Below are 11,377 nucleotides of genomic sequence, written 5' to 3'. Positions count from 1 at the left end.
GCCCCACTCTGCATGGGGGTCTCTGCACAAGCCCCCTGAACCCTCCTCTCCCTCCCAGCCCCCACATGGCTGCCCAACCTGGGCCAGCTCCAGCCCTTTTAAGAAAAAAAAGCAAAAAAACCCCCAGACTCACTGCTCCTGCCAGCGGGGGGATCCCCACTGCTCCCCACTGCCCCACGCCACATGGGGGCTCTGCACAGGCCCCCCCACCGGCCCCTGGGGAGCCCCGGGGCTTTTTTGTAAAGTCCGGGGCTGGGGTGGGTGGGGGCAGCCATGGGGGGGACTGGGCGAGCGGGTGGAGGTTGTGGGGGGGGCTGCAGGGTTCCCTCCATGGTCCGATCCCCCAGCTCAGTACTCTCCCCCTCCCCTAGTACTTACCAGCTCAGAGTTGGATATGGCTCCCTGCTGCAGCCATCAGGGACTGCCTGAATCATCAAAGCTTTCTGAATCTTTTCCGAAGATTCGGAGAGCTTTGAAGTGATTTGGACCTTTTAATTGGTCCCCTGATTCGATTCAGATTCAGAGATTCGGCCACCGAATCGGGCCGAATCTCCTCCGAATCGAATCACCATCCAAATATTCGCACAGCCCTACTAGATACATCCCATTTGTGTCTTTGTCCAAGACTCCTGTGATGAGGCTTCTTTCTAGTGTCCCATTTCCTTGACCCTCATTGTTTCATGATATCCTTGATGTTTTGCTTTCAGCTGCCTTCATCTACCTCCCAGTTTCTCCTAGGGTGCCCATTACCTGTGTATCCAAATGCTAGTTCCTGTGAACCTTCTGTTTAACTCTGTCTGTAGAAATCTTGTTTTCTCATAAAGCCACCAATGTAGACTAGCTGGGCAGGGAATGATGTCATTTGTTTATTGCCAAACCAGTTCCTGAGCTTGAGCTTTTGATTACATTGCTTAAAAAAAAACCCCAAAACCCTCTTGATATGCTATTGGGACACACAGTAGTGGGATACTCAAAAGGACTTCACAGTTTTGAATGATTTGGTATGGTCCATAATTGGATGTAGGTCTCTTTAATCGCATGTTCCCCTCTCTGTTTGGAGAGGTTGCTGTATTAAACCATAAGCTTTTTGGTAAATTTTGCTCTTGCTATATGATTGTGCAGTGGGGCCCTTACTGAAGCTTCTGGGAGCTGATGCAAAGCTATTAATAAATACCAATAACGCAGTTTATAAGATTTGGATTTGCAAATCCGTGAAAAATGAGATGAATGCTGGATTAATGATACAGTATTTTAGTCTCCTTTGAACTGTTGTTTCTTTCTGAGGTGCACAAAAGGTAGGAAGTGTGCAAGTCTTGATGTGTCATAAGTAATGAGCATATCTGTCTGAGAGTGCTGTAATCATTTGAAGGTTTTGTTCACTTTCTTTCTTCTCCAAAGGTTATTATGGTCTTGATTGACTGGATTTGAATTCATTGATGGACATCAGGAGGGAGGAAAGATGGGGCTTTATTTCTGAACAGGACCCTTTCTAGTTAAATTATCTCTATATTTGTATGAAAAACCCATGGGATTCTCACCCTGTTTGGATTTATCCCCCACAGATTATCTTCCGGAAAATCAGTGACGTCAAGAAGGAAGAAGAGGAGCGCCTACGTCAGAAGAACGAAGTAACGCTGAGCATCCCTGTGGACCACCCTGTGAGAAAACTCTTCCAGAAGTTCAAGCAACAGAAGGAAATGCGGAATCAAGGCTCAACACACATTGATGCAGAGAGGAACCAGCTCCAAGTGGAGAGCCGCGCCATGCAGAATGGGGCTGCCATCACTGGCACCAGCGTGATCACGGTGTCTCAGATCACACCCATCCAGACATCCTTGACGTACGTGAAAACCAGCGAGGCAGTTAAGCAGAACAACCGGGATGCAATGGAGCTCAAGCCAAATGGCAACAGTGACCAAAAATGTCTCAAAGTGAACAGTCCCATGAGGATGAAAAATGGGAACGGGAAAGGGTGGCTCCGACTAAAGAACAATATGGGGACCCATGAGGAGAAAAAGGAAGACTGGAATAATGTCACAAAGGCCGAGTCAATGGGGTTATTGTCCGAGGACCACAAGAGCAATGACTCGGAGAACGGGGTGACTAAAAACCCCTTGAGGAAAACAGACTCTTGTGACAGTGGAATCACAAAAAGTGACCTTCGTTTGGATAAAGCTGGTGAAACTCGTAGCCCTCTGGAACACAGCCCTATTCAAGCTGATGCAAAACACCCCTTTTACCCCATTCCTGAGCAGGCCTTACAAACCACACTCCAGGAAGTCAAACACGAACTCAAAGAAGATATCCAGCTGCTAAGCAGCAGGATGGCTGCCCTTGAGAAACAGGTGGCAGAGATTTTAAAAATACTGTCCGAAAAGAGCGTGTCCCGAAGCTCTTCCCCCAAGTTCCATTTATCACCCGAGCTCCCGCCGCAAATCCCCTGTCAGGATATTTTTAGTGTGTCGAGGCCTGAATCACCAGAATCAGAAAAAGATGAAATCCACTTATAACATATACCTATGTGTATATATGTATACAGTATATATGCAGGAGTGTATATATACCCTTATACATATATATGTGTGCGTGTGTGTGTGTGTGTGTGTACAGTAAATATACATACATATATATTTTCACGTGCATCCAATATGACTTGAACACAACAAGGATTTTGATATGTAAATATTGCATGTCCAGCTGGATTCTGGCCTGCCAAAGAAAACAATTATTAACATAGATATTGCTTGTATAATATGCAGTTGACTGCATGCACACTTTACATTTATTTATAACCTCTATTATGTAATAAAAGGATGACTTTTGTTTAACCAAGGCAATGTACTATTTAAAGAATCAGGGTCCAACCTGCCAATATTGCCATGACAGTTTTGCTCTCAGGCTGGGTGAATTGAACTTTTTTTTCCTCCTTATTTGTCCTTTCTGCAGAGTTAAACAATAGAGTAACTTCATGTGGAAGACGTGTTCGCTGTTCAATTAGAACTATTTCCAGGTGTTGTTTCATTATGATATCATGTATGTTTACGATAGATTTTTCTCCCTTTAAAGGGGAGGATTCATCTGAGTTTAAGGGACAGTATTTTTAACCAGCATCAGGTGATAGTCTAGACTGTGAGAACTTATTTTAGTGGGTATTCTGCATGCACTGCATTTCATCCCAACTACCCTCCTGCTCTTCTAATGTTATATTTAAGGGACAATAATAATGATTATTTATGTAAAAAGAAACAAAACAAAACACCTCACATGTAGTCCCTGTATATTTTGGGGGAAATGAACTCTTTCTTGAAAGCCTCCTTTTATCGACACCATTCATACTTAACTCTTAGAATAATAATTACGTAGATTCGAGTAGTTACACTCAGCTGCGGTGTCTGAGTCTGTCAGTGTCTTTGTTATAAACTCCAATTTTTCAGGGGTTTATTGTAGTTCCCCCCCAAAATTGCTCCTGGCTGAGGCTTTTTACACAACTTCTCAGCAAGGGTAAATGAAATCTTAGCTCAGCTCCTTGTGAGCTGTACAAGTGGTTTTCAAAGCCTGAAGTTAAATGATTGCAAGGGATTTTTCGCACTTTTCCTAGGATGTTTATAACTCTGACATTTCCAGTGGCGAGAAAAATGATCAGGTGATATATTTGTTAAGAGGTTGCTCCACCGACATAGAGCCTGGGTGATTGGGCTGTGGGTGGGGCAGGTGAAATCCAGTCTTAATGGCTGCTGCAAATGATTTTGAACTATGGGACTCTTTCAGTTAATTTTCGGTCAGGCTTCAGGTATACAGCTGTGGTCCCCCAGACAACCAGTTGCAAAGTGTACTGGGGCCATTAGATCTGTGTTAATACGGATCCTACATTCTCTCTCCTAGCTTACTCCCCTTGGCACCCTCTTCGCCCCATCTGCCACACATCTGATTGCTTAACCTCCAGCACCATCCTTGTCCGCTGTCAGTGTGAGAGCAGGGCTATAGTCAGGAGGGGTCTTGTCTTGGCTCTTTACAGCCCAGGTGAACTCTACTCTGCCTGCCTATGCAGTTTGCAGATAAGCCCTCTCTCCTACTCACAAGACTTCCAGATCTGTTTGGGCCTGATCCTCAGCTAGCAATAATTGGCAGTGCACTATTATCTCTAATAGAGCTACACTAATTTACACCAGCTGCAGATATTGCTCCTTTACAGAGCCTTCCCCCACTCTTGCGCCCATCAGAACTGCCCTTAGACACTTGAGAACAGATGCTCTTGCTGAACTAGACCAGGGGCGGGCAATTATTTTGGGCAGAGGGCCGCTTACTGAGTTTTGGGAAGCCATTGAGGGCCACATGACAGGCATCCCAGGGCAGATAAATATTGATTTTCTAAAATGTTTAGAGGCCCCGTGGGCCGGATAGAATGGCCTGGCGGGCCACATTTTGCCCACCCCTGGACTAGACTGACACACTAGACCATAATGACTCCATCAGGGAAGGGTTTCCACATTGTGCTTTTATGACGTTTTGTGTCACAATCCCACTTTTTAGAAAGTGCCTGTAGTAGAAAAGAAGCTGTTTTAATCAGCCAGGTGAATAACACTCATTTTTATGATTATGAGGCATCCTTATCAAACCAACCAGCAGAGCCATTGCTTTGTAGTGGGTAACTTAAAAAAAACTCTCTTGCAAATTATGCATTTTACTACGTTGGAAGCATGAAGTGTGGTACGCAGGGCTCTTCACATAAGAACTGAGTAATTCCACAAAAGAGCATCACTAACCCAAAGAGGTCCTTGCATCTGTTGTTTCAATCCCTGTGGGCTTTTAAGGCACATTTTTCTTATCTTTGCTTTTTCTTTTCCCATCAAATCCCCTATTTTAGGGAATTCATGGAGAAAGGGGGTGAACCAGATCCAACTGATGGGGCAAGAAAGAAGGGAGAATTTATTTTGGATGCTGCCCGAGGTGCCCGGCTCTTTTTGCCCATTTCACCCTTGCTTTGTGGGGGCTTTGGCTTGCATTGGCAAACATTTGCCGCTCCCTTTTGCCTCCGCCGTTCAGTGGCAGGTCCAAGGCAGGTAGCTTGGAGGCCCAAGTACTCACTGCTCATTTTGCAGGGACAAGTTGCACTTGCAAATGGAGGCCAGGCATAAGGCCACTAGAAAGTCCACATTTCAGGAAGCGTGGCATTTATTCCGGCATCTGGCACAAGCACAAATATTGTGGGTACAATTGAAGCACTAGGCTTTTAAACCTGATGTCTGGCTTCAGTCTCTGACATGCAGCAACTGATTTTCCTGTATCCATCGACAATGTGCCTAGCTGTTGCAAGTGTCGAGAGACTGACTATGTTTGATCTCACCTGGCATCCCATCGGTTATGGTGCAACTTCATCTCCCCATTCCTGAGTGCAGTTGAGCCAACGTGGTTTTGCTGTGTAGGAATGACTGGTGATTCCAGGGGTCAGGGTACCATGTATATACCACTGCTCAGCTCAGGGGGGAGGGAAGGGGCGGGTGGCTGAACTTCAGCATAGAGGACGGAGTGGGAAAAGCCTGATTGCTGGCTACTTCCCAAAGGCTCCTTGCCTCACAGGGTGTGGGGCAACAGTTCCTAAATGAAGGGTCGTGGAATGTAAGAGTGGGGTTTTTAGTCCCACTGCAATTCAGTTTATAGCACATGGGCTCACACCCAAGGCAGGGTTGTGAGCCGACTGAAAGTGGAGACACCAGTCCAGAGGTGGGCTCAACCGTTCAAAAAGCTTGGGAGCTGTTGGGGTAGAGGCTACTGCAGATCCAAAGCTGCAGAATTAGCCCAAAAAAGAGGATTCTTCCCCTGCTCTCTTTATACAACCTCCCCATTACTTGCTGGGGACTGGATTTTGATTCATTGCTATTAGCAGCTAATTCCATGAATGCATGGAATATGCCTCCGAGTTATGCTGCAGCACATACAATAGGCATAACAGGATAAGTTAGTTAAAAAACATTAGCCTTAACTGTGAATTCCTTTGCCTTTTGTGGGGGGATTTAGTTCTTTCTCGATAGCTGATACTAATGCAAGGTAGAACTGCATGGCATGCTAAGGGTTTTTTTGTTTTGTTTTTTCATGGCTTTTTTAAAGTCACAAATTAGGTGTAACTTCATGCCACTTTACAATGAGAGAACATGTAACAAAACTAATCCAACCTTGAAAATTATTTGAGCCAGCAGTATCAATTACAGTTCAGGTACAATGCTACTGGTTAAAAATGCATATTGGCCAAAAGCTATTTATGCTATGAAATAGCAAGTTCACAAAGCAAAGTGTTTCTAGGTTGAGTGTCAATACTTGTGCCTGCTAATCTTTCTCTACAATGTTCTGAAGTCATTCATTGCGAAGATCCATTGTATTAGTTCATACCTGTAAAAGGCCGTATTTACAGGGCCAAATTTTCAATAGAGGTACAATGGCTGTTCTTGCAAAATGGTAACTGGAGCATGCAAAGTAGATATATCGGCCTTTGTTGATTTGCCAGCACAAGGGTGTTTGAATGCACATTTTGCAGATGCAGCCCTTATGTCTACAGTTCTGAAAATTAGGCTAATATATTTTTAAGTGCTTTGCCTTTACTTTAAAATGACAGAGCATTACATGTTGTTTCATGGAGTAGCTACGGGATCATTTGTTTTGCTTTCCAGCCCCTTCCTTCCTATGTTTGCATGATGTGGTTGGCTGTGTGGCTGAAGAGAGTATATACCTTTTTCGTTAGAGAAGCATGAGTTCAGTGAACATTGTAAATATCAGTCTCGTTTTTCAAGCAGGGCAATATTTGCCGAAATATAACAATCTAATTCAAACTTGCCTAAAAGTGAACACCTACGTTAATACGTGCAATAATTAAACAAATAAACAAACAAACAAACAAGTCTGTTTTGCCTAAATCAGCACTCAAGTAGTTCATATCCCATTTTGGGGAAGCATTCAGCTGCATGCTTTCAGATTCTTTTTTGAGAGCTGTATAAATGTACATATGTTCATGCTGCAGACGAGTAATAGCTATAATTCTTAGCACTTTCCTTGCGCTTTACATATTCAAAGCGCTTTACAAACACATAAGTGGATTTTATCTTTCTGGATAAGATACCAATAGAAATAAAGAGTGTACAGAAAAGAAAGCACTTTCCAAAGTAAATGAAATACCTTGAATAATATTTTTGCATAATATTATATATATAGATATATATATAGATATATATATATATATGGTCTGAATAGAAGTATAATATCACATCATGGTAATAGCTCAAAAACTTTGAGTAACTAACCCAGTAAAGACTTGGTCATGACATATCCCTGATTATACTGATTTCTTATTTGTAAATTTGTAAGAATTTTTTTTTTAACTGAGGGTTCGGGATTAGAGTATAACTGATTATTTTGGAGACAAATAAATAAACTTTTACTATCTTTTCTTCCTAATAGCCTTGTAGATTTTGCAGAGTCAACATAGCTGTAAGGACTTGATCCTCCTCTTATTGAAGTCAATGGCAAAATTCCCATTGGCTTGAATGGTGCAGGGTCAGCCATGAACGTGTGCACTGGACTCCCTTCAGGCTCATTGAGAGAATCTAGTTCCAGTTACAAGTACAAATGCATCCATTAGCTTCAACTACATGGGAAAACAACCATGTTACCCAGATCTCAATGAAGGTTGACTTTGGCTTGCAGAAGTCTGAGTCTTGGTGGAAATGCTTGAATCAGAGAACACAGCATAACTTTCAGATCCTAGGCTGAGTATGCTGAGCTGAAAGTTGCAAAAATAACACTGCATCACTTAATAAGCCAAGTGCTGAAAGCCACTGAGATGCAATAAATAAGGAACCTCATGAGTAGAGCTGGTCAGAAAACCGATGTTCTGTCTCTGAAAAGTTTTGGGATGTCAAACAAATGTCAAAGGTTTGTGGCAAGGAAACGCAGGAAAAAGACTGCTTCAGGTTAATTGAAATATTTTGCTTTGATTTGGACTATTTTTCAAACAATTTATGTAAAATAAATTTTGCAACAAAGTCATTTTGGAACAATACAATGGAACGTTCCTTCTCAAAAATGTCAAAATGGGATGTTTTGACAGATTTTGGTTTTTTCCTATGCAAAATGTTGTGGAAATGTAATCTTACTGCCAACCTTCTTCCTGTAAAAGACTTGACACATGGGGATGCTGGGCTCCTCATAGGGCTCCAATTCTGCAAGGGCATGAGGACCCTCTTCTCCCATTAATTTCACTGGACCCCCTTTAAGGACTGTAAAAGGTAGTAGGCATTTTTCTTGGCCCTCCTAAAAAGACCCTGACATTTCTTTCCCAGGGAATTCAAGATAGGAAAACACATTTGTCTATATAATGTCCACCAAATGTCCCTGTTCCTTCAAGGGTGTAGGTTGTAGCCGTGTTGGTCTAAGGACATAGGCAGACAAGGTTCCTTGGGTGAATCTGATATCTTTTATTAGACCAAGGAACCTTGTCTGCCTGTTCCTTCAATAAATTCCACTGGCATAAGTGAGCCCCATAGCGTGGGTGAGGAGAAGAGAGGGTCTGCTCATGCTGACTGATTGACTTGAATTTAAGAGCCAACTTCTGGATTTCCTCCACATGTGTCTAGTTTATTTTGGGGTACAAAGAAACAAAATCTCTAATTTCTAAAAACCATTTAAACATGTTTAAAAATCTGGCACAGTTCTTAAAGCAGAATATTGTAGAGCACCTAATAAGAAATGAAAGATTCCATGTCATTTCTACCAGAAAACCAGTGAGTTCTTTTAATTAAGGATGATTTTTTTGATGGCAACAGATGCAAAAGTTAGCTTAGAGACAAAAAAGGCATGAGAGACAAAATGAAACCACTGCCACTGGGTGCAATGGTAAAAAAAAAAAAAAGGGGCTGGGATCTTGCATATTGTGGTGGGACAGTCAAGCACGTATGTGGTGTGTATACTCAGTCAATGCAAGCATTCAAGTGCTTGACCAGCCCAAGGTAAAGACACTCATCAGATTTTGGTGGAGCTCTGCACATGATTTAGAGTTGGAAACTACATGGTGGTGCCAGCAAGCTCAGTTATGCCAAAGGAATAAACTCCACTCACCTCTTCCTGCTGTACATGCATCAGTCCTGGAAATGAAGCAGTGAGGATCCCTTTGCAGGGGTCCTCTATGACACTATTTTCTCAGCAGGTTTGGGAGCTCCCAGAGGAGCAATTTGGGGCGTGTCCTCACCAACTAATTTGTGGTATCGAGGTGCATTGAGTGGGCATAGGTGGACGGTGCTTATTTACCCAACGGTATAACTGAACTTTCTTCTATCGCAAAGTCGGCGTGCCCTTCAGTGGTAACATGCTCAAAATTGTCTACATCTCACTGAATTTCAGGCAGACTTAGGCTCCCAAGTGCCAGCGAATTATGAAAATGGGACTGAAGTCTGAGCTACACACAGAACAAGTAGAACAGGATCAACAAGGCACATGATTCCTTACTGATAAAGTTATACCAGTGCAATTTCTAGCATGGATGCCATTATATCACGACAAGCTGCCTTATATTGCTACAGAATATTCCCATTCTGGTGCTGACGTAGCCAAAATGATACCATTCTTGTCTGTAGACAGAGCCTTAGCCTCCTATGTGACTTAGATCCAGAGCCACAGATATTTCGGCATCTAACTCCTGGCCTTTAATGATCAGCTGATTGAAGGCAGCTCAGTGCCCATGTAGGTCTACTAGTTACCTATTTCTCCTAGCACATTTGTTTAAAATTCTAGGCCCCTAAGGTTATGACGATCCACACAGACCCATTGTTACCACTGCGGTACATAGTTTCAGTGACACCAGAGATGTCACTGAGTTTAGCAAGGCTTTTGATACAGTCTCTCACAACATTCTTGCAAGCAAACTAAGGAAGTATGAGTTGGATTGTAAGGTGGATACAAAACTGGATGGATCATTGGGCTCAAAGGGTAGTAATCAATGACTTGATGTCTAGTTGGCAGCTGTTATGAAGCAGGGTGCCCCAGGGGTTGGTCTTGGTGCCAATTTTCTTCAATATCCTCATCAACAATCTGAAAGATGGATGGAGTGCACCTGCAACAACTTTGCTGATGACATCGAGTGGGGGGAGGAGGGAAGTACCAGATATGCTGGAGGGTAGGGCCAGGATTGAGAAAGACCTTGACAAGTTGGAGAATTGGACCAAAAGAAATCACATGAGGTTTGATAAGGACAAGTGCAAAGTCCTGCACAGGACAGAACAATCCCATGCACGGTACAGGCTGGGGACCAACTGGTTAAGCAGCAGCTCTGCAGAAAAGGAGCTGGGGGGTTACAGTGGACAATAAGCTGGATATGAGCCAACAGTGTGCCCTTGTTGCAAAGAAGGCTTACCGCATACTGGGCTGCATTGGTAGGATTGTTGCCAGCAGATTGAAGGAAGTGAATTTTCCCCTCCATCTGGCACTGGTGAGGGCACATATGGAGTACTGTGTCCAGCTTTGGGGCCCCCACTACAGAAAGGATGTGAACAAATTAGAAAGAGTCCAGCGGAGGGCAATGAAAATGGTTAGGGGCTGGGGAACATGACTTCTGAAGAGAGGCTGAGGGAACTAGGCTGATCTAGTCTGGAGAAGAGAAAAGCAAAGGGGGGATTTCATAGCAGCCTTCAACTACCTGAAGGTTGGTTTTAAAGAAGATGGAGCTGGACTATTCTCAGTGGTGGCAGATGACAGAACAAGGAGCAATGGTCTCAAGTTGCAGCAAGAGAAGTTTAAGTTAAATATCAGGAAGAACTTTCTCATGAGGGTAGTTAAGCACTGAAACAACCTGTCCAGAGAGGTGGTGGCATCTCCATCCTTGGAAGTTTTTAAGACCCAGGTAGACAAAGCCCTGGGTGGGAAGATGTAGTTGGGGCTGGTCCTGCTTTGAGCAGGGGGTTGGACTAGATGTGACCTCCTGAGGTTTATTCCAATCCCACTTTTCTATGATTCTATGATTTCTATTATTATATCTGTGTGATGTATAGCAGGCTTGGAAAAAAACTTCCAATCTAAATTAGACATAAAAGCAAGTGATGACAGCAAAAAAAAAGATGGGAAGCAGATGAGCTTTGAGTAGGTGGCAGGTACAATGTGGAGATGTACTAATCATATACCCATCTTTTTGGGGAATGTTGTTTGTTTTGTCTTATAGGTTTCTGATGTAGTGTTCTGCGGTTGATGGAGCACTGGACTGAGACTTGGGAGATCTGGCGTCTTATTTGGTCATTGGCTTATTAGGTGACTTTTTCTGTCTCAGTTTCTTACAGATGGGGGTAAAGCCAGGGGAAAAAAACTAGTCTTGTGCAAAAAGAACGTTTTTCTGCATTCATGACCC

The 11,377-nt window shown here is 43.2% G+C and overlaps 1 protein-coding gene across 1 annotated transcript in view; it reads left to right on the top strand.

The window, feature by feature from the left end:
• KCNH5 (potassium voltage-gated channel subfamily H member 5) overlaps positions 1 to 2,692 on the top strand; it is a 229,694-nt gene extending 227,002 nt beyond the window's left edge. Inside the window, exon 11 of the mRNA XM_014517429.2 lies at positions 1,563 to 2,692. Within this exon, the coding sequence (XP_014372915.1) occupies positions 1,563 to 2,510 (948 nt within the window). The 3' untranslated portion in view covers positions 2,511 to 2,692. The remainder of the gene's footprint in view (positions 1 to 1,562) is intronic.
• Positions 2,693 to 11,377: the final 8,685 nt, after the last annotated feature.

This window comes from Alligator sinensis, unplaced genomic scaffold, assembly GCF_000455745.1.
Source record: "Alligator sinensis unplaced genomic scaffold, ASM45574v1 scaffold13_1, whole genome shotgun sequence".
Classification (NCBI taxonomy): Eukaryota; Metazoa; Chordata; order Crocodylia; family Alligatoridae; genus Alligator; species Alligator sinensis.
This window is presented reverse-complemented; position numbering and strand designations above follow the sequence as displayed.